At 39.4% G+C, this 21,481-nt stretch overlaps 3 protein-coding genes across 3 annotated transcripts in view; 1 reads left to right on the forward strand and 2 right to left on the reverse strand.

The window, feature by feature from the left end:
- Positions 1-1,000: 1,000 nt before the first annotated feature.
- On the reverse strand, positions 1,001-2,875 carry LOC149109899 (uncharacterized). Its single transcript, XM_089293792.1, has 2 exons — positions 2,376-2,875; positions 1,001-2,332 (listed from the first exon to the last, which is right to left on the reverse strand). Exons 1-2 carry the CDS (start codon positions 2,796-2,798, stop codon positions 1,871-1,873), a joined length of 885 nt encoding a protein of 294 aa, XP_089149918.1. The 5' UTR covers positions 2,799-2,875; the 3' UTR covers positions 1,001-1,870.
- Positions 2,876-8,282: 5,407 nt separating this feature from the next.
- Positions 8,283-21,481, forward strand: part of LOC149109900 (uncharacterized) — a 35,779-nt gene continuing 22,580 nt past the window's right edge. Inside the window, exon 1 of the mRNA XM_089293786.1 lies at positions 8,283-8,348. The gene's annotated coding sequence lies outside the window, so the exon portion shown is untranslated. The remainder of the gene's footprint in view (positions 8,349-21,481) is intronic.
- On the reverse strand, positions 12,981-14,507 carry LOC149109901 (uncharacterized). Its single transcript, XM_089293787.1, has one exon. It carries the CDS (start codon positions 14,482-14,484, stop codon positions 13,621-13,623), a length of 864 nt encoding a protein of 287 aa, XP_089149913.1. The 5' UTR covers positions 14,485-14,507; the 3' UTR covers positions 12,981-13,620.

A 21,481-nucleotide genomic window follows, 5' to 3' on the forward strand; every position in this document is an offset into this window, starting at 1 on the left:
CTACATCCATAAGGAGTAGTTGGCTCCAGCACGCATCGAAGAAGAGATCAAAGCTGTAGGAAAGCTAGTGGATCAGCTCAAGGATGTTATCACCGAGGTATCAAAGCGAAAACAGTTCGGATCTAGTAAGTTGTTTATCTAAAGTCATTTTCTCTTCATCAGACAATTTTTTAGTATCCACTTCATTAAGGAAACGATCAATTGAATTCTCACCTAAATTATACGAGTCTCTATCATAGAGTTTTTCATAGAAATCATGAATCTCTTTCATTATTTCTTTTGGGTCTGTTATATATGAATCATTATCCACGGATAATTTCCGTATACATGTCTTTTTCTTTTTAGCACTTTCTAAATTTAAAAAATACTTGCTATTCTTTTCGCCCTCTTCATACCAACTCACCCGAGATCTTATGATTGCTCCTTGTGTTATATAATCATAATGGCGTTCGTATTCTGATTTGAGAACTTCTAAATCGCAGAGATTTTCAGCACTTGGGTGTTCGTCACATTTTCGCTGACACTCTTTTAATCTAATTTCCAAATTTACCAGCTCTGACCTTCTCTCTTTTGCTTTCTTCTTACTATAACCAATCGTTTCATAGCGTATTTTATATTTTAAATAATCCCAGGTAACCCGCGGGTCTTCGATTTCTCTACTTTCGTCTACCCATTCACCGATTTTGTTTCTAATTAGGTCTACATATTCTTTATCTTCTGACAAACTTGCATTGAATTTCCAAAAAGACGGTCCATAGGTTGAGTTCTCTATACCATTAATGTACAACGTAATGGCGGAATGGTCAGATCTAATAGCAGGGATAATATCGACCTTATCAACCTCTTCCTGTATATTATTTGATATCAACCAATAATCTAACCGCCGTTGAATCATTGGAGTTTTCTGTCTCCAGGAGAAACGTTTTAATTTTGGGTTTCTGATTCTCCAGATGTCTATTAGGTCAAGAGAAAAACATAGATTTTCTATCTTTTTGGACGATTCTTTCAATTTTGGAGATCCTCCCGATCCATCCAAATCTGGGTCGCGGATAACATTAAAGTCACCACCTATTATTATTTTGCAATCAGTGTCAATTTCCAATTTGTCGAATTCGTTCTGTATTTCGTCGTAAAAGATGCATTGTTCGTTGGTCTTATTTGGCGCATAGATATTCAAAAATAAAAAAGATTGACCTTGAACAAGACCTTTTAGAATGATATACCGACCTAGATTATCTTGTTTACATACCTCAAATTTACAGTCAAGCCCTTCTTTGACTAGTGTTAAGACACCTCTGCTGTGTTCAGAACCATGACAAAAAAACAAGTCTCCTCTACACTGGGATTTCCAGGTGTTTTCCACCTCGGATGTGCTGTAGGTCTCTTGTAGAAAAATTATATCAGCTTTATCCTTCATACACCAATGAAAAAGTGCTTTTCGTTTATCAAAAGATCTTATCCCCCGAACATTTAAGGATAGGATACCAAAATTTAAATTAAGTTTTGTAACTTTTTAAGGACATATTTAAGTGAAAAGGCGAGCAGTTGCAGAGAATGAGATAGTAATCTTTAGTAGATGAGCTAATGAAAAAATTTGCATGTCTCTTGAACAAAAAAAAGGTAAAACTAATTAATATTGAAAAGGAAAAAGAAACAAAAGAAAAACATTTATAACACCTACAACTACAATTGAACATGTATGTAAAACAGTAGCCAGCGATAAAAGCTGTTAATTGCGCTACTAATGGAATAGGTCTTGCACGCATTGCGCTAACTAGATGACACGCATGCAGCTCCATTTTTAAGAACAAGTGTGAATGAGGCTTACATGTTATGAATACCTAGATAGAGAGTTTATGTTCCAAAGAAACTAGAAGATTCGTATACCCTCAATAAAAAGTTTGTCCGGCTCTGATCTTTTGAAGAACGCCGATTTTCCGTCTTCTTTTGCTTTTTTGAACTTAGGCATTAATTCCTTTCTGCGGTCCACAATTTCTTTCGGAAGGTCTGGCGATATTCCGAAACCAGTTCCTTTCAGCTTTCTTGCACTTGACATGACTCGCTCTCTGTCGGAGTATCGCAAAAAACGTGCGATTATTGGTCTTGGTTTTTCTTGCGATGGGTCGCGCTTGCCAATGCGGTGCACTCGTTGATACTCAAAAGAATCCGCCTCGCTGATGTTAAGTTCCTTCTGTATAAAGCCAATTAACACCTCTTTGACATTTTCTTCTGAGAGGTGGAAAGATTCAGCAATGCCGTAGAAGCGAAGGTTTTCCCGTCTTTGATACACCTCCATATACAACTTCTCGTTTCTTAAGGCCTCGATCTTTCCCTTGAATTTGTTTTTCTTGGATAGTTTGTTCCAGAAGCTTTACTTTCTTCTTTAAATTTTCTATCTCTGTATTTGCGAACGACATTCCTTCATCTAACACCTTCAGTTTTGTTGTGGCGTCCCTGCTGAAGCTTTCAAACTGCTCAGCTTTATCCTGTAACTTGTTAACCTTTCCATCGACCACTTTCACAAAACCCTCAAGGATGTCCAATTTCTTTTCCATGTTGTCTAACTTCTGCAGAACAAGGTCTAGCTTCGGCATTACAGAATTAGCCAACTCCACGGCAGCGGCGGTTTCGTCTTCTTCGCTCGATTGCACCGTGTCAGACATGTGCAACTTGACTTTGGCTTTCTTCTCCAACGGTGAAAGGGATTCTTCTTCCGACGAGTTGGATACACTTCTCCAAGTTGGCCCAGTTCTCTCTACATGAGTTTTTTGTCTGAACTTTTCTCCTTTTTCTGCCATGTAGAGGCCTCCATATACGAATTTTGAGCGGAGCTAGCAAAAACACGTCTATACTCTACCCATGCTCGGCCCAAACCCCCGAAAAACAAAACACCTGGAAGTGACGGTCTAACTGTGGAATTTTACTTGGCGTTCTGGCACGTGGTTGCAAAGTATCTCGAAAAGTCTCTAAACTTCTCTCACCAACACGGGCAACTATCAACTTCGCAAAAGCAGGCAATGATTACCCTATTGGAGAAAAAAGATAAAGATAGACGATTTATAAAGAACTGGCGACCTATCTCACTGATCAACGTAGATGTTAAAATTGCATCCAAAGCGTTTGCTAGAAGGCTGGAGCCAATCCTGCCAGAACTTATTCACCATAATCAAAATGGTTTTATCAAAGGAAGGTCTACATTTGATGCAGTTAGAACAATCGATGATTTACTTGAATTGGCAAAACTCACAAATACAACAGGTATTCTAATGGCAATTGACTTTGAAAAGGCATTTGATTCTCTGGACCATACATATCTATTTAAAGTATTGGAAAAATTCAATTTTGGACCGTTTTTTTTACAATGGGTAAAAACATTTTATACAAACATATCCAGCTGTATCTTAAATAACGGCTTTACTACAGATCTTTTCTGTCTCCATCGTGGTGTACGACAAGGTGACCCTCTATCACCTTTATTATTCATCTTAGCTTTGGAAGTTCTCGCATGTCAAATCAGGCAGGATAAAACCATACAAGGAATAATGGTCAAAAACGTGGAGATCAAACTCACGCTTTTTGCAGATGACATGACTTGTTTTCTAAAAGACATAAATGCATATTCGCGACTTTGTACAACTTTAAAGGTTTTTTCATTGCATTCTGGTCTCCGAATTAACGACGATAAAACAGAAGTTTTTGGTATCGGCCCACATAAACTAGTACAAAATGACTTTACTCACAAAGTGCGAAAATCAATCAAGATATTAGGTACCGTTTTTGACTATCACAAACCATCACGAGACAAAGCAAACTTCGACTCAATATTCAAATCTATTAAAAAAACGCTGAGTATGTGGAAGTGGAGGGGTCTTACCCTGATTGGTAAGATTCAAATAGTTAAGACCTTCATTATTCCAAAATTTTTGAGTAAAGCGACTGCAATCTCAATATCAAACGATCTTGTCAAGGAGATAAACAGACTGATTTTCGGTTTCATTTGGAAAGGTAACGATAAAATTAAACGGACCGCGCTTATCAATGATATTGAAAATGGAGGACTAAAAATGCTTGATATTGAATCCATGATATCGGCTCAAAGAGTGATGATCTTAAAAAAGTATCTAGGAGAGAGCAACAGCACTTGGAAAACTATTTTAGATGATTTCTTTTTTGGAAATATAGGTGGAAAACTCATCCTGTTCTGTGATTTTGAAACTAGTAAACTACCGGTTCATCTTCCAATATTCTACAAAGAGTGTCTAGAGGCATTTCGTAATTTAAAGAAATCCAAGGTAGCCACCTATGAGGATGTTGTAGACCAAATTATTTGGAATAATAGGAATATTGTGATACACGGAAAATCTCTTTTTGAAAAACATTTGTTTACTAAAGGAATTGTTAAAATTGGTGACTTGTTATCCGATACGGGTAAATTTCTTGAAAGCCCTAAAGTGTTGGAAGCGAATCTATCTCCAATCCAGTACTTCAAATTAATAGGAATTGTAGATGCCATACCAAAAGAATGGAGATTAATTATCAAAGAATCACATATTCAACATCAGCAACTATATCCTCAACAGCATTTGGATACAGTGTATATTTATATCGACGAAACCAAATCGGATCTGTTAAAAGCCTCTTCAAAACTTTTGTATAAAGGATTTAAAACAAAGAAACAAACTCCTCCAACCGCCAAAAGGAAGTTGAAGGACAAATATCCAGAGGTTATAGAAGACTGGAAAAAAATTTATTCTTTACCATTCACTGTCACACTTGAAACAAAAATTAGAGAGTTCCAATATAAATTATTAAACGATATAATTTTCACAAATGAGAGGTTATTCCGTTTTAAAATGATTGAATCACCAATGTGCACCTTTTGTTTGAAAGAGGTCGAGTCCCTCGAACATTTGCTCTTTTATTGTGATACAACAAAAGACTTCTGGCGGGCTTTTTCTTCTTGGCTTTCAAACCAGAATGTATCTTTGGACACTTTGACATTTGAAAATATATTGTTTGGAGTGTTCAACAACAACGAAGACTTTATTATCCTGAATCACTTGATACTGCTAGGAAAGTTTTTTATTTATAAATGTAAATTAAATAAAATTAAACCAACATTAACAATATTTTTAGCAAAGACAAAAACCGTTTATTACATTGAAAAAAAAAAATAACTACCAAAAATAACCAACTTTATAAACATTACAAAAAGTGGGAAAAACTAATGCCATCTCTTAATAATAGTTGAGCTTAATTTGTAATTTCTCCTTCTCAGCATGTCACTAACTTACTTTTTTTTTTTTTTTTTTTTTTTTTTTTTTTTTTTCTGTATTTGGGTAGCTGCACTATTGTAAACAACGCATTGTATATTCTTTAGGTATAATTAGGCTACGATTAGTAATTATAATTTGTTGTATGTAATCTATTGTAGTTATGACGTATTGTAAGTATTGTAACTAGTGTTATGTCTTGTGTTGTATTGTATGTATTATAACCCAAAATGTTGAAAAAAAATAAAAATTACAAAAAAAAAAAAAAAATCAAAGCGAAAACAGAAGTAAGTAATGACTTATTGCAAGCCAAGAGCTGAACACGGGACAATTGCATTCGTTAGTGTTTACCAATACCTTTAGGCATTACGTAATCCTTTTGTTAGACTTGCCATCGTACATTTTTCATATATTAGTTTTCGTTCATAAAAATAAGTTAAATTCTAATCCTCGGCGTGTGCGGTACGGATCGGAACTTCTTGGGCATTTTCGAATATCGAGGACACTTGGACTGTCAGGGCACCGTTTAAAAGTTTGGTTTATAAAATCGTGTGGAATAGAATAAATGTTTAATCTGGTAAACAAGAGCGAGGTAAAGAAGGCCTTGAATGACTTTGTAACTACCGTTGCTCATCTAATCCCGCTTCAGTTTACTTAGATCCATCGAAGAAAGCCAAGCTGAAGTCTTTTAAGGATCTGTAGGCTGTGCATGAGGTCGCGACTAGGATGTAGTACTTCCTTCTCGTATGGATCGTGATGTATTTGCTCTGATGGCACTTGTCGGTCCCTTGCCGATCCTTGTGGACTTCCGCGAAAAACAACAGCGCAAAGCTTCCCGACAGAGGCAAAACTCTCCCAACAGCTAGAATGATGCATCACAGTCACCGAGAAATACCTAGAGAACGCACCAGTATTTTCAGTATACCTGGAATGGTGGTCTTGCAGAAGTTGAATATCCCGGCCCTCTGGAGGTATGACTCATGTGGTCACTAAGAGAGTGTTTGAGTTGGTAATGAACACCGGCGACAGGAAACAGGAACGTGGACGAAGTGTTCGACATGTATCGCGAGGTATCAACCAAGAATGTCGACAGATTTTAAAGAGTGTCTACCTCTGACGGTGAACAGTACAAGAACATACTCCCTGCCCATACTGCGAAGTCAGGGAACAAGCTTTTCAGTGTCACCACAAACAAGCCTGACATTGCCAATTCCCTCGTGTCACGGTGGAAGAAAGAAGAATTCTGAGGCAAGCTCAGTGACCGGATCATGTACGTGACAACCGAAAATCAGTGTTAGAGACTAAGACGCAGCCATATGCGAACTAATTCCTGAGATAGGGTGTAATCATGAAGAGGCTGATATGAGTATGGTTCTCCACGCTTGGTAAGTGAGGGGCAGATGCGTCATCCACTCCGACACCGATATCTTTGTCCTACTGCTTGCTCAAAGCCAAAACCTTGGAATGTGCTACATGAAGAATGGAAGAGGCGGAAAGACCAGAATGCTATGAAAGACCAGAATGTTATTTAGTTATTAACAGCTTGGAGAAGTAACTTGACCAAGGAATTGACAAGCTCTACTTCATGAAAGTCCTAATTAGCGTACACACTATCACAGGCTGATACTCTCTGGTAAGCAGTTCAGCTTCTAATTCTCCAATATAGTGAAAGGTACGTCCGAGCTCTGGCGAGAATTGGGAAGGAACGAACAGTATACGTACTGAAGGAGGCACTCATGTGACAGCTGTACGAGAAGGAGTACCAGATTATCGATGCGCTGCGCTATGAAGTTCACTGCACCACAGGCGAGAAAGTTTAGCCAGAGGCAGTCATCTCTATGACGTCGCGTTACAAGAGCAAATTATCAAGCAGCAATCTGGAGAGGAGTCGTCACCACAGAGAAGACAGTCGAAATATGACGCTAATAGCAGAGTATTTTTGAGAAATTTTAAGGTGTTTGAAAGGGTGCTCAAACAGAAATATAACTTCTCCATCGGAACTAAAACTAAGGAAAAAAAGAAAAATAAAATCATAGAAATATCTGCTAAAACAATCAGATATTCAATCACTATCGCGGTCATGATTTACCGTGTTTAAGCTTATGACTTTGAGAAGTTACAGATCCAAATGCAAGTGACAGCAGTGACAAAGGGCGTTATACGAGCTTGACGTTTCTGTACTCGAAACAGCTCTAGACTGAAGTATCTACGTTGAGTTAGGGTATATTGGTTAATGACGTATTGTGCTTACTTAACTAAACGTAGAAAAAGGTTTTTTTCTAGTACTGTGATGTGAAGCACCTTATTGGTAATTTAGTCATTTCAGATGGTTGAAATAGAGGTTGAATACATAAACTAGAAAACAAAACGGGGGCCATTGTGCTGTAATTTATGACGTCATCACAGCTTAAACAACTACAGACAATACTGAAATAATAACCAAGATACTAATGATTACAAATGTAGGACCAGGCAAAATAACGTCTACCTTTAAGAAAAGAGACATATAAGAAAATAACATTTCGAATTCCAAGATGACGACCAAAGGGAGGGTATTGGGGGTAAATTTAAAATTCGATTTACAAAGTGAAAGCTACCGTTCTATCCTCGCTATCATGCATTTTTATGATGCGCAATAGTCAAAGATTAAGAATATACAAGTTTCGTTTGTTCCCCTTAAGTGAGCCATACAACCACCTCAGCAGTGATGGACTAATTGTAATATCAAATGATGTGGGGAGACTCCCGACATATCAAATGTATCGGCGAGAGATGAATGAAATCATCCTCCCATTCCCTTCATCCCCGATAACTATTCAAGAGGAAGAGGGGTTGCGGGGGGGGGGGGGGGGGGGGGCTGGGTGGTTGTTGTTAAAATCCTCTTTCGATATATCAAGGCCTTTTGCCGTTGATATGACAGCCGTGAACTTGCTCCACATGAAAATACGTTTTTATCTTTTCATTAATACTATGTATTTTCAACTTGTTCTCCGTCTACCGCAGAGACTTGACAGGAAATAACATTCAGAATTTACCACAGGATATCTTCTCCTCTTTGGAGAACTTGGAATACCTGTAAGTATATCCATCATCTTTGTTTTTCGTTTAACAATCATTACAACTGCTAGCCTTGCTTTTTGCAAATGTCTAATCGGATTATTGTTATTTATTATTTTATTATTATTTTAGTAGGGAAACAATCATTTCAAAATAGGTATTTAAGAAATAGAAAACAGGTTATACTTTCCGTTATAGCAGGAGCCATAATCGGGGACGAAGACCGTAAGCGCGATCCATTTCTAGTATTGGGGTTGTCCCCATGATATGGGACAATAATTCTATTTTTAGAACAAATTGCGCCATCGCCCGCGGCACACGCGCGTACATGCTGCGAGGATTTTTGCGGATGTCGCGCGGGGGGAATGGCGTCCGAAATTCCCGAAATTTTTCATGTTTTTGGCCCACAACTCAGCGCGTTTACGTCTGTTGGAATTTTGCTTAAGTATTTTCGTCGTAAGCTGCTGCAGTTTGAGTGAAGTAAGACAGTGTCGAATTTAGGTATGTTCCGCTTTAAGCTTAGATATATATCGCTGACCAAGTTGTGTTCCAACGGATGCTTCTTTTATATGAACTGCACATTACTCCACTTTAAATTTCACATATGTTGAAGATTAACAGCTGTCCATTACGCAGCAAAAAACTAGTTGGATATATTTAGATATAGCAGAGCTTCAGGACTTCATAGTTTCCTACTCCTCTTGCCACACGCCTGCGAGAAATTTGCCAGTCTATCGCGACTGAAAAGTAAAACGTAAGCGCCCTGGTTCGTATTCCCTGCCTTATTCCCTGCCATCTCTCAACTCTCACCATTTGATCACGCAACGTGACAACATCCACGCGAGAGCCTCCGACATGTGCGTGGGTCCGCGCGGATATATGACGTCAGGATGGCGCAATTTGTTCTAAAAATAGAAAAATTGTCCAATATCATAGGTGCGCGCGGATCCCAAGACTTACGGTCTCCGTCCCCGATTATGGCTCTTGGTTATAGATAACATCAAAATGTGGTCAGAACATCGGTGACACACTCCGCAATCGTCTCGTGTGCCACTTTTTTCTTTTGCTGTTAAAACATTCTCGTGTGATTGGTATGATCTACTACTGAAAAGACGAGCGGCAACATGGAATATATATGAATTTTTTCCTTTTTTACAATAACTTTTAACTCTATCACGTGCTAATTGGCCTATTGTTATAAAAGTATCGACACAGATGACGCGATCATGTGGAGTCTATCTTTTTGTTGAGGGTCGACGATCGAGGTTTGCATGTTGAAGGTCGAGTGTGGCGGGTCGAGGGTAATATTTTTTGCTTTCTGGGTCTGTTTTCTTACTCTTCTATTTGCTGTAGGTTCGAATTACACCGCTCACTCGACTCTGCTCTACATGTTCCTCCCCGAATTGGTTAAATGTCCGCTAACATGATCGCACTTCATTTCACAAACGTCTTTGCTACAGCGAGAAAGATAATTTATGTAGTCTTCTCGATTCAGACATCTTTTTGGGTCCAATGTCGAGGGTTTAATAATATATCACAGACCTGATTAGTATTTATCTATAACCTTCTATAACATTCAAAGTCCGGTTTTTCATGTGATTAGTCCTCACGCTGGATGCATCGGCCGATGTACTAATGCCATCAACTTTTGAGTGGCTATCCGCGTAGAATTAAATCCAAACATTTAGTTTTGCAGTTGTAATTTCTTCAACAAATGATAACACACAGGAATAACAGAATGTGGTTCGCGTTAATATTTGCATTGATAGTGACAATGTTGTGTCAAAGTGCCTCACTCGCTTCGAATTTCACATTTTCTGCCGGCAAATTTTTCACTGTGGAAAACAAATAAAAACGCCTTCCCTAGCTTGGTTTGCGTACCTTTTCTTCTATGTCGCTGTAGTGGTTTAGGTCATTTTACTACCAATGCGATTTCGTGGAGTGTTGGCTTCATTGTTTTCCAGCGTTATTGACAGGCCGCGAGGAGAAATATTGCCATCTGTGAAACAGTACTTGAAATCTGGAGGCAATGGGAGCAATGGAAGCAAATTTACGGCTATTTTCCTCCTTCGGTAAATTCTCTGTCATACGAAACATCTGTGAGATTTTGCGATCTGAATTACTACTCTCCTTCGGTAAACTTGCAGGGCTTTGCGATGGGTCGCGATGAAAAATATCTGTGAGATTTGCGAGCTTAAATAGACTATATATCACGGTTTTCGACGACATCTTGATGGCTAGGCAAAGCGGTCAGAAATTACAGTGTTTGTATAGGAATCCGATGGCAAATAACTTTTTCCAAAATTGAATTTTACACAAGTTGTGAATCGGAACGTTAACCTACTAGGTACAGGATTGTATTTCCAGGTTTAAAGGATGTAGCTTGGCTAGAAGACGCGCGGTTTATTTTTCTAATTTTCCATACATTTGTCTGTAAATTTGGCTGGGTGGACGCGGTTTGCGGGAAAAAAAAAACAGACAAATGTATGGAAAATTAACTGAGCGTCTTCTAGCTAAGTTACACCCTTCAGATCCTTCAAACTTGGTGAATACAATCTTCCACCTAGTATCAGTAGAGGAATTTAAAACATATTGAACATCATGGGTGACAAATTACTCCTTAATTTTGGCGCGAAATTTTAGCATTAATTTATAATTTCACATGTGAAATTATAAAATTGCCATGGCAACATCTCTTGTATTTCGATCATTGCCAAGATGGCGTTGAGATTTAAGACGGTGACCATTGAAGAAGTTACGGAATTAAAAGAAGCGGCAGAAAACTTAAATACGCGATAGAGCACAATTACCTGGGTGAGGGTTTTTGAGAAGTGGTGTGGCGAAAATAGCCTTGAGAGATACCTGGAGATGATTCTTCCTGAGCAGTTGAATGAAGTACTCGAGCGGTTTTACGCCTTCGTGTGTAAACAAGACGGAATCGATTACGAACGTGGGTTCCTAAAACAGATTATCCAACCACTCAGTCCGGAAAACGGTGGTCAGAAAGCTGAAGGCCTAGGGAGTTCCAAAATCCGAAATAATAACAACAAATGGCCATCGACAGGAATAAAGCGTTGAAGCCTACAACCACGGGAACGAAGACGAGCAGCCAACAACTATCTAGCATCATTGATGGCAAAGAAATCCACTTTAACCAGACAACCAGTCGAGTTCCCCTTCAGCCGCTAATCTTACCTTCATTTTCAAAGATTTTAGAGAAAGTTGTATACAATCGACTTATAGATTATTTAACTAAATTTAACATCTTAAACAAAAACCAGTATGGCTTCAGGCAAAAACACTCTACTGCAATGGCAATTTTAGATTTTGTAGAAAAAATACATTTTGCAATTGACAATGGCGAATACTGTATAGGTATCTTTTTAGATCTCGCAAAAGCCTTTGATACAGTTAACCACACAATCCTATTGAACAAACTTGAACATTATGGAATCAGAGGTATACCACACTTATGGTTTAAGAACTACTTATCTAACAGAAAACAGTATGTACAATTCAAAGGAGTAGACTCAGAAATGTCAGACATAATATGTGGGGTTCCAGAGGGGTCAGTACTTGGGCCACTCCTATTCTTGATATACATCGATGACATAAGTGCTTCCTCAAATGTGTTTTTCTTCACATTATTTGCTGATGACACCAACATATTTTACAAAACTAAAAGTCTAAACCAGTTACTTACAAAAGCAAATGGTGAGTTAACTAAACTTTCTCTATGGTTCAAAGCAAATAAATTATCTTTAAATATTTCTAAAACAGCTTACATGTTATTTTCAAACAGAAAAAACATGAATGAGACTATAAATTTAATGATAGACGAGAACATCATTGACAGAGTTAGGGAATGTAAGTTTCTTGGCACAGTTATAGATGAAAAACTAACATGGAAACCTCATATTAGCTTGATAACAAGTAAAATATCAAAAAATATTGGAATTATGTTTAAAGTAGGGCAATTTTTAACCAAAGAAACGACCAAAACCTTATATTACACTCTTGTTTACCCTTACATACATTACTGTAATGTCATATGGGCCAACAATTATCCTACTAGACTATCTAGAATAGTAATACTTCAGAAAAGAGCAGTCAGGGCTCTAGCTAAAATTCAGTATAGAGAGATTACAGAAAATGTCTTTAAGGAACTAAAAATATTAAAAGTACAAGAGATAAATAAGCTAGAAATTTCATTTTTTTTATGTTCAAGTTTTACAATAATCAACTTCCAAAAAATTTGTCAGACATCTTTTCAGCAAATTATCAAATACATAGTTATGGTACACGACGTGCAGATGACAGTCATCTCCTACGTAAATCAACTACACTTGGCCAATACTCCTTGGCCTTTCAAGGTCCAAAAATATGTAATAGTATAGACATCAAAACACGAAAAATCAAATCTTTCAATATATTTAAGAATAACATAAAAAGATCTATGTTAGACAAAGATAGCAGCAGTGGCAAAATACCCCTTTTATAAAATAAGCTTTTGATACTTATTGCTTCGTTGATTATTTCATAAGATATTTCGAGTTGTTTCAAGTTTGATAATTATTATCACTTAGTTGATAAATGTCAAATTACGGGTCTATAATTTCACGCATTTTTTTTTTTTTTTCCTTTTCTATAGACTCCCTCGTCACTTGTTTTGTATCAACAAAATAGTAATATTAGGCGATTTATAGTATATATTGTAATAGGTGATGGAAGCAATAAAGTTGAAGTTATGGCAGCCCATGTCTGACCCACGTTGCTGTCACGCAATGACGCACAACAGAAAAAGTAATGTGACGACGGAAACCGCAGCAGCCCATGTCTGACCTCAGTTTCCGACATCGCGTATGAACAAAAAAATCCACCAAAACTAAAATAATTGACGACAGAAAAATGTAGCAGCCCTTGTCTGACCTACAAGGTCGTCAACAATGACTACAGTCTTGATCATAGTACTAAATAATGCGTCAGAAATAGTGGCAGCCCATGTCTGACCTACATTTCTAAGACTGAAGAAAAATAGAAAAAGGTGTAAAAGTGTTTCAATGGTGCGTGACCTAATGACATGTTTAACTTAATTAGCTTGGAGGCGTTCAGAGCGGATATATATTTTGAAAGCATCAGATTTCCAGCGGCCAAGAGTGCGGATTTGAGCATCTGAGAAACCCTTATCAGCCGCGAGCGAAGCAGCCCCAATTCGAAAGCTCTGGCCTTTGTATCGACTGGTATCAAGGCCACAAAATTGTAAACGTTAGAGCGAAGCCTTATAAATCTCTCAAATGAGTGACCAACTCTCCGGTAGAAGGTTCGCTGGCACTGGTGTTTGTAATTCGTCTGCCTGTGGCGCTATTACCTTGAAGCTCTCGACCTGAAAGCGAGAGATGTAATCGGCTTGGCTGTTCTGCAGGCCGGGAACATGCCGACGACGAAATAAAATATTATAGCGTAGACAACTAAGAACCAAGTCACGTAGTAGAACCATGACTAACTTATGCTTAGAGGTCTGCTTATTTATAATATCTACTATGGCAGCATTATCTGTGAAAAATAGCACGCAGCGATTGGTCATACTAGACCCCCATATGTGGGCAGCTAAAACAATGGGAAAAAGCTCGAGGAAAGTGATGTTGAAACTGTGCCATGCATCCGGAAAGGCACCGCCAAACCAATGCCTACCAAATACCCCACTATAACCTTTAGATGGCGCGGCATCTGTATATAATTCAAGTGCAGAGGAAGTTTCCCAGCGGTCCGACAGAAAAAATGCCCTTCCATTAAAATTATCTAGAAATGTTAACCACATACGGATATCATGTTTAGATTCTCTGTTTAAACGGATGTGGTGATAAGGGCTTGTTAGACCGCTGGTAAGGTCAATTAAGCGGCGTAAAAAAGCGCGGCCCGGGATGACAACAGAACAACAGAAGTTGAACAGGCCAATTAAAGACTGCAGTTCGCGCACAGTGACGGAGCGTTTCTTGTGAAAGTGATGTAGTAAGGTACGACATTTGGTAAGCTTGTCTAACGGCAACCTGGCCTCCTGCCGCACAGAATCGAGCTCTGTACCAGCAAACTGTAAAGTGGTATTCGGTCCCACTGTTTTGTCCTGGGCAATTGGGACTCCAAGAAAGTTACGCATATCGAGAAACTTATGAAGGTCTTCACCGCATTTAACTCTACTTGGTGCAATAAACAAAAAGTCGTCTAAAATATGTAAAACGGCAGAGACATGTAAGTGTTGCATGGCAAGCCACTCTAAAGAAGAACTGAACTTTTCGAAAATCGCGCAGCTAGACCTTAGTCCCATAACGAGACAACGATCAAAATAGTATTCATTTGCCCTTTTGATACCGAGTAACGGGTACTCCAACGGGTGAACAGGAATTATACGAAATGCGGACTTAATATCCGTTTTAGCCAAAAAGCAACCCGCACCTAATTTCTTTAAAATATGAATGGCATCACTAATAGTAGCATAATGGACTGATGAACATTCGTCAGGAATGGAATCATTTACAGACGAACCTTTTGGGTATGATAAATGGTGAATTAATCTAAATTCATTAGGAGCCTTCTTGGGAACCATGCCAATGGGCGAAGTACGAAAAATGGGAAAAGGTGGAGCCTTGAAAGGTACCACAGCCCTACCAGCTTCGATTTCCTTCATTAATTTTGAGGAAACAATTTCCGGATTCTGGAGGGCACTTTGCAAATTAGGAGATTCAAAAGAAGATAATTCGCCGATGTAAGAAATTCGAAAACCGTTCCGAAAACCGTCAACTAATAAGGTTTTTAAGGCTGGACTGTAAACAGCCAATAAATTCTCAAACCGGTCCGCTTTTACGGGAGTGACTGGCTGGCTGTCCAACACTTGGATTAATAAGTTGTGATCCGGATTTTCCGACATTGGGGCGCTGGTGGGTTGAGGAAACCTGACATTGACTTGCCGGATGTTTTGCATTGCATTTAAAGCAGACACGCTCATATTGGCATCCCCTGCACTGCATACCGGCGTGAAATGTCCAACATGTCCCTTTGGGAAATTTGCTGGTAGAAGGTCGAAAACGGACTGGTGCGTGGGCCTTATCCGCACCTGCGGATGATGGAGTTTTGCCGCAAATATTGGACATCGCCCTAAGCCATAATTCCCAGTGGATTTGATCCCAAGGGTAACGGTGAGGTGCAGATTGTCTTAAGTAGCGGAACTGCTCGTCATAAAAAAGCCAGGCAGCCGATTTATGAGAAAGATCACGCACCACTTCACAATATTTCATCAACTTTGGGGCGTCATCAGCAGCTTTCTCCGAATAAATCGTGACGAAAATGTTAAAGGCAGTTATCCACTGCTGAATAGTTGTCACCTTCTTTGGCGTGTGATAAGGCTCAAGAGCTAGGTGGGGTTGACCCGAGACACCACCAGGGGAGGTCATAGATAAGGCATACCGCTCAAGGGGAGGAGCTACTGACAACAACACACCAAAATCTATGTATTCGTGAGCCCAAATTTTTGCTTTCGTTTTTGAGCTAACTCTAGCACCTAAATCTGCGCCAATGTTGGTAAAAAGCTGGCGCGGTTCATCCCCAACACTCAAGGGAGAAAGAGGTGGATCCGCGCCTTGCGTACCTGTGGGTTGAGTGAGGTTTGAAATCTCCTCGTTCACCAGATGGTCAACCTGACCAAGTGCTGTGCTAGTGCTGGCGGGGACACTCGTTTGATGCTGCGTGGCCATGGCGTCCTTCACGGCCGCGGAGACAGCAGCGGTAATTGCGCTGGTGAGCGCCTGGAGATTTAACTGGACCATCCCCGGGACTGCAGCAGACTGGGTATCTTGTACTATTGCAGCTGGCTCGGCCTCTTACAGATCAGAGGCAGGCGGCAACGAGTGAAGACGCTTAGAACGGCTTCCAGCGCCAGCAGTACGCTTCTTAGGCTGCATGATTAAGCGAGAAGTTTGGGTTTGTTTAAATCAAGTTATTAGTGCCAGATATATTCATCTGATATGGATACCAGTTAAAACGTGCGTTTTGACATGTTTATCTCAAGAAAAAAACATTGAAAAATAATTCGAGTAAAATGCTCCTCGTTCTCTGCTCCCCCCTACCCCCCTCATGGGAGAGAATTACTGGGAGTAGAGTCTCTGTAGTGTCCCACCCTCACCGGTCCAACCACACGAGGAGCCTCCGGCGCGTCTTCGATGCGACTTACTTTAAATAAGAGGTCAAAAGCCCTTTGCCTCCCTATTGGGAGGCATTTCTTAGACTCGCACATGGCATAGCCTCGTTTTGGTGCTAAGCTTATTTTCGTCCTATAATGCCATGAAATTGCTGTTCTCATTTCTTAACTTGACAGATGTGTTAAACTCGTGATTTTCTTCACATCTATTAGCTTGACAGTAGCTACAGCTTGAATTACCTTAAAATCTTTTTCTTCAGGCAATTATTTATTTGGGTCAAATAAGAAGAGAAAATAAGAAAAACACATGCAAGAGCTCGCAAAGCACACACACAAAGACTAATTATATTTATACATACAGATTGGTTTACGATGTACATTTTTGATTGGACATTCATGTTATGGTCAAGTGACAAATGTCATTACAAAGTATCCGCCGACCGGGATCACGTGACCATATTGCAGGTTCAAGTTTAGAGCTTATCGAAAACACGTGTTTTTTTAAGTTGACCGCTGATCAAGTGCTGGTTTTCGATTGCACCGCGAGCTCATGTTAGTTTCACTTGTTGCAAAGAGGGCTGGGTTTTTCGGAAGCCGCTTAACGCTAACCCAGGATTAAAGTTAACTGAAGTATGAATTTTTCTTGCAGAAAGTGTTTTTCACTGCTTCTTTTGTGTATGTTGAAATTATTCAAGTTCAAAACAGAAGGCAAAGCAATATACAGAAAACCTTACAGCAAGAGTTACACAACTTAAGTCAAATTTCTTGCTTTTCCTGGGTTAGCGAAACCGGCTATCAACAATCCGGCCCAGGAGCTCCGGTTTTAGGCTTGGCTAAATCTACTTATTAACCAAACATTCTCCCTTATTTTAGGGGTCTGGCATCGAACAACATTGAAGAGCTACCCCCGGGATTATTTTCCAATCTATCAATGCTTTGGATTTTGTAAGCTTGTTTGCAGTTCTTTTTTCTTTAATTTTTATGAACGTAATTATTAGTGATAATTAAGTATTTGTTCGAACTATGACACTGACCCTGTCAACTCCAGCTTGATTTCAACATTACAAACAGTGCTTTTTGATTATCGTTATCGGTCGTTTATCGGTAAGTTTTGTTTTTACATTATGTAGAGATCAAGACTGAAAACAGCAGTGCACAGTGTTATGAAGGAAATACATGTATCCAGCTAGATGAGACAAATTTATACGTTTATCCCTTAAAGGAAGGAATTGCAAGGCCTTTGGTCTATTCCTTTTATAAACATATTACATCAAGATCATTGCTTTCCACTTATTGGCGAGATAAAAACACAATTTTATTTCACTACAGTAAAATGTCACACTTTTTGTCCGTCTACTATACAGAAAATCCGTGTAAATTAAGACTAAAATAAGATATGATTTAGATAAACGTTTATGCAGCAACGGTCGAGAGAAGATCAAGATAAGAGAGTCAATCCTGCATAGAGACCTCATACCCAAGGTAATCCGTCATTTTATATGTTTTGATTTTCAATAGACGATTCATCGACCTTTTTTGTTTGCGCTCTCAGCCGTGTTTTTGTGCTCGTTTGGCTGTTCATTCCTTTGCCGTTCATTTGGTTTCAGGGAGTCTCATAAGCAAATCACAGTGGGAACTATAGGGAACTGATTACGAAGTGTAGCAAACATCAAAGGAGTAAACAAAGCTACCAAGATTTATGCTGGAATGTCCACGACCGGGCACAATCTTTTGTTTTGAGCTCATACACTTTGCATGAGTTACGTAACCAAGACGTCTCTATTGGTTAGTTGCTTGGTCAGTAGTAAACAATTGTTGTGTTTTGAGCACGGTCAAGGCTAAAAAACACAACAAAATCACACAACAAAGAACTTTGTCGAGTTTCATAACCATTCCCCTCCATTGACTATGATAGCAACGAGTATAATAGCTGTCTAACACAACAATGTGAAACGATCACATTCTGCGCATTCTAGATAACATGAAATACGACGGGTAATTTAAAAAAAAAATTGGCTTTTGATACTGTCTTACATATTATATTTTGGATATCTCCGAGAGTGATAGACAAACTGAATCTAAATATTGCGTAATTCCTAGGTTCAACATAAAGTCGTTTCCAATCGACGTTGTCCTTGATGTTGTTCTCCTTGTTGCTTAAAGTCCCTTTTGTTGTTTAGGCGGGGAGCTTCTGTCTGCATTTTCGAACATCTGATTGTTTGGTTGCGATGTTTTAAGTTCGGCGTTCGTTTGCTTTGCACTCGTTTGGTTGCTCATTTCTTTACCGTTTATTCAGTTTTTTATTGTTTGGACGGCCAAATCTGTCCTCCGATTAAAGTTTCGAAATGTATTTGAACTTGGCGAGGGCCGAAGCTCCTTTGGTTCTTTGATATTAAAATATCAAGGAAGGCATCCTTGCACGGGTAGCCCGAAAACACTGACCCCCGGTCCGCGGACCCCACTACGGACCGGGTCCGCGGACTACCTATGGACCGGGTCCGCGGACTACCTATGGACCGGTCCACGGACTCCCGTTACGGACCCCCTCTACCCGATTACTCGTCACGGCGAAATTTCGAACGTTACATTGTGCAAATGGGCAGACCTGGATTCAGGCTCGGGTGCAATTTATATAATTACACATTGCCATTTTCTTTGCTGTGGCCATAAAGTATACGAAAGATGCATACGGGGAAGCCTCCGGGAAGCCTCGAAATTTGTGTTCTTTCCCCTCTGCCATTTTGTTCAGCCCATCCTCCCGTGGGTTCGTGAATTAGTTCCAGGCTTCACAATTTACTCAGCGGAATAACAGATACAAACAAGAATAAACGGCCTAAAAATATATCTTCCATAGCCAGATTGAGCCACGAATGGAAGGTAACAACTTTCCTTCTTACCATCGGCATCTCCTTACGCTGAAAACAGCTTTTAGGGAGGGGGTGTGGGTTGTTAAAAACCCAATTCTGTTACATTTGCACATGCAGTGCAACACTCGAAAAATCACCCACACGAGTCTGAATTTATTAGACAACCCATAAGTGAAATGTTTATCTCTTATTTTTACACTATTTTAGGGTGGTCCGTAGAGGGGGTCCGTAGGGGTAGTCCATGGTGCGGTCCATAGGGTAGCCCGCGAACCCGGTCCGTTGTGGGGTCCACGAACCGGGGGTCAGTGTTTTCGGGTTACCCATCCTTGCACTGCGTGTTCCATGTTTTCCTTGGCTTTCAAACGAAGCGAAACATAACCAAATCCTCCACGAAAACATCCACGCAACGCGTGAGAAACATCCGAAGAAGAATTGGGTACAGTCGCACATGTACCATGTTTCAAAATAACTTAAGGTATAAGGCATATATGATGGATTCACTCTCTTACTTTGATCTTCTCTCGCTACAGTATGATGTCACAATTTGTGCCCTGTGACCCTTCGTTATAGCCACCTCCGTTTAGTTGAGTCGAAGTGGCTGTAGGTTTCTGAAATAAATTACTAAATTACGAAACAGTGTTGAGGCCAGTAAAGTGAGTTCGTTTTAATCCATTGGGTAAGCAAAGTCATAACTCAAAGGTGGTTCAGGGGAGGGGGGGTTGGGTTAAAGGGATGGAACTCTAAACGTTTTTTAATACGCGTATATAATTTAAGAGAAAATGTTTCCTCGGCGGTGGTAGATTTGCAAATCCTATAATTAATATAGTCTAAATCGATAGTGAAGTATTAAAAACTGATACTAGAATGTAAATGGGTACTAGTTCTGCAATGTTGCCAAATATTTTTGTAAAGAAGGCGTAATCTTGCTTTGCATGCCAGTCAAAACCACGGTGGTTGCTACTATAATTTCAAATAATGTGGGGAGACTCCCGACATATCAAATGTATCGGCGAGAGATGAATGAAATCATCCTCCCATTCCCTTCATCCCTGATAACTGTTCAAGAGGAAGGGGGGTGGTGGGGGGGAGGGTGTGGCTGGTTGTTGTTAAAATCCTCTTTCGATATATCAAGGCTTTTTGCCGTTGATATGACAGCCGTGAACTTGCTCCAGATGAAAATACGTTCTTTATCTCATTAATACTATGTATTTTTAACTTGTTCTCTGTCTATCGCAGAGAGCTGACAGGAAATCACATTCAGAATTTACCACACGATATCTTCTCCTCTTTGGAGAACTTGAGATACCTGTAAGTATATCCATCATCTTTGTTTTTTGTTTAACAATCATTACAACTGCTAGCCTTGCTTTTTGCAAATGTCTACTCGGATTATTATTATTTATTATTTTATTATTATTTTAGTAGGAAAACAATCATTTCAAAATAGTTATTTAAGAAATAGGAAACAGCTTATACTTTCCGTTATAGATAACATCAAAATGTGGTCAGAACATCGGTGACACACTCGGCAATCGCCTCGTGAGCCATTTTTTCTTTTGCTGTTAAAACATTTTCATGTCATTGGTATAATCTACTACTGAAAAGACGAACGGCAACATGGAATATATATGGATTTTTACCTTTTTTTACAATAACTTTTAACTCTATCACGTGCTAATTGGCCAATTGTTATAAAAGTACCGACACAGATGACGCGATCATTTGGAGTCTATCTGTTTGTTGAGGGTCGACGATCGAGGGTTCCATGTTGAAGGTCGAGTGTGGCGGGTCGAGGGTAATATTTTTTGTTTTCTGGGTTTGTTGTTTTACTCTTTGGTGAAGGTTCGAATTCCGCCGCTCAGTCGACTCTGGCCATGGTCTACATGTTTCTTCCCAAATTGGTTAAATGTCCGCTAACATGATCGCACTTCATTTCACAAACGTCTTTGCTACAACGAGAAAGATAATTTATGTAGTCTTCTTGATTCAGATATCTTTTTGGGTTCCTGACTATTTATCTATAACCTTCTATAACATTCAAAGTCCGGTTTTTCATGTGACTGCATCACGCTGGATACATTGGCTGATGTACTAAG

Source organism: Orbicella faveolata, unplaced genomic scaffold (genome assembly GCF_042242905.1).
Source record: "Orbicella faveolata isolate gen_17 unplaced genomic scaffold, um_ofav_v1 contig_25, whole genome shotgun sequence".
NCBI lineage: Eukaryota > Metazoa > Cnidaria > Anthozoa > Scleractinia > Merulinidae > Orbicella > Orbicella faveolata.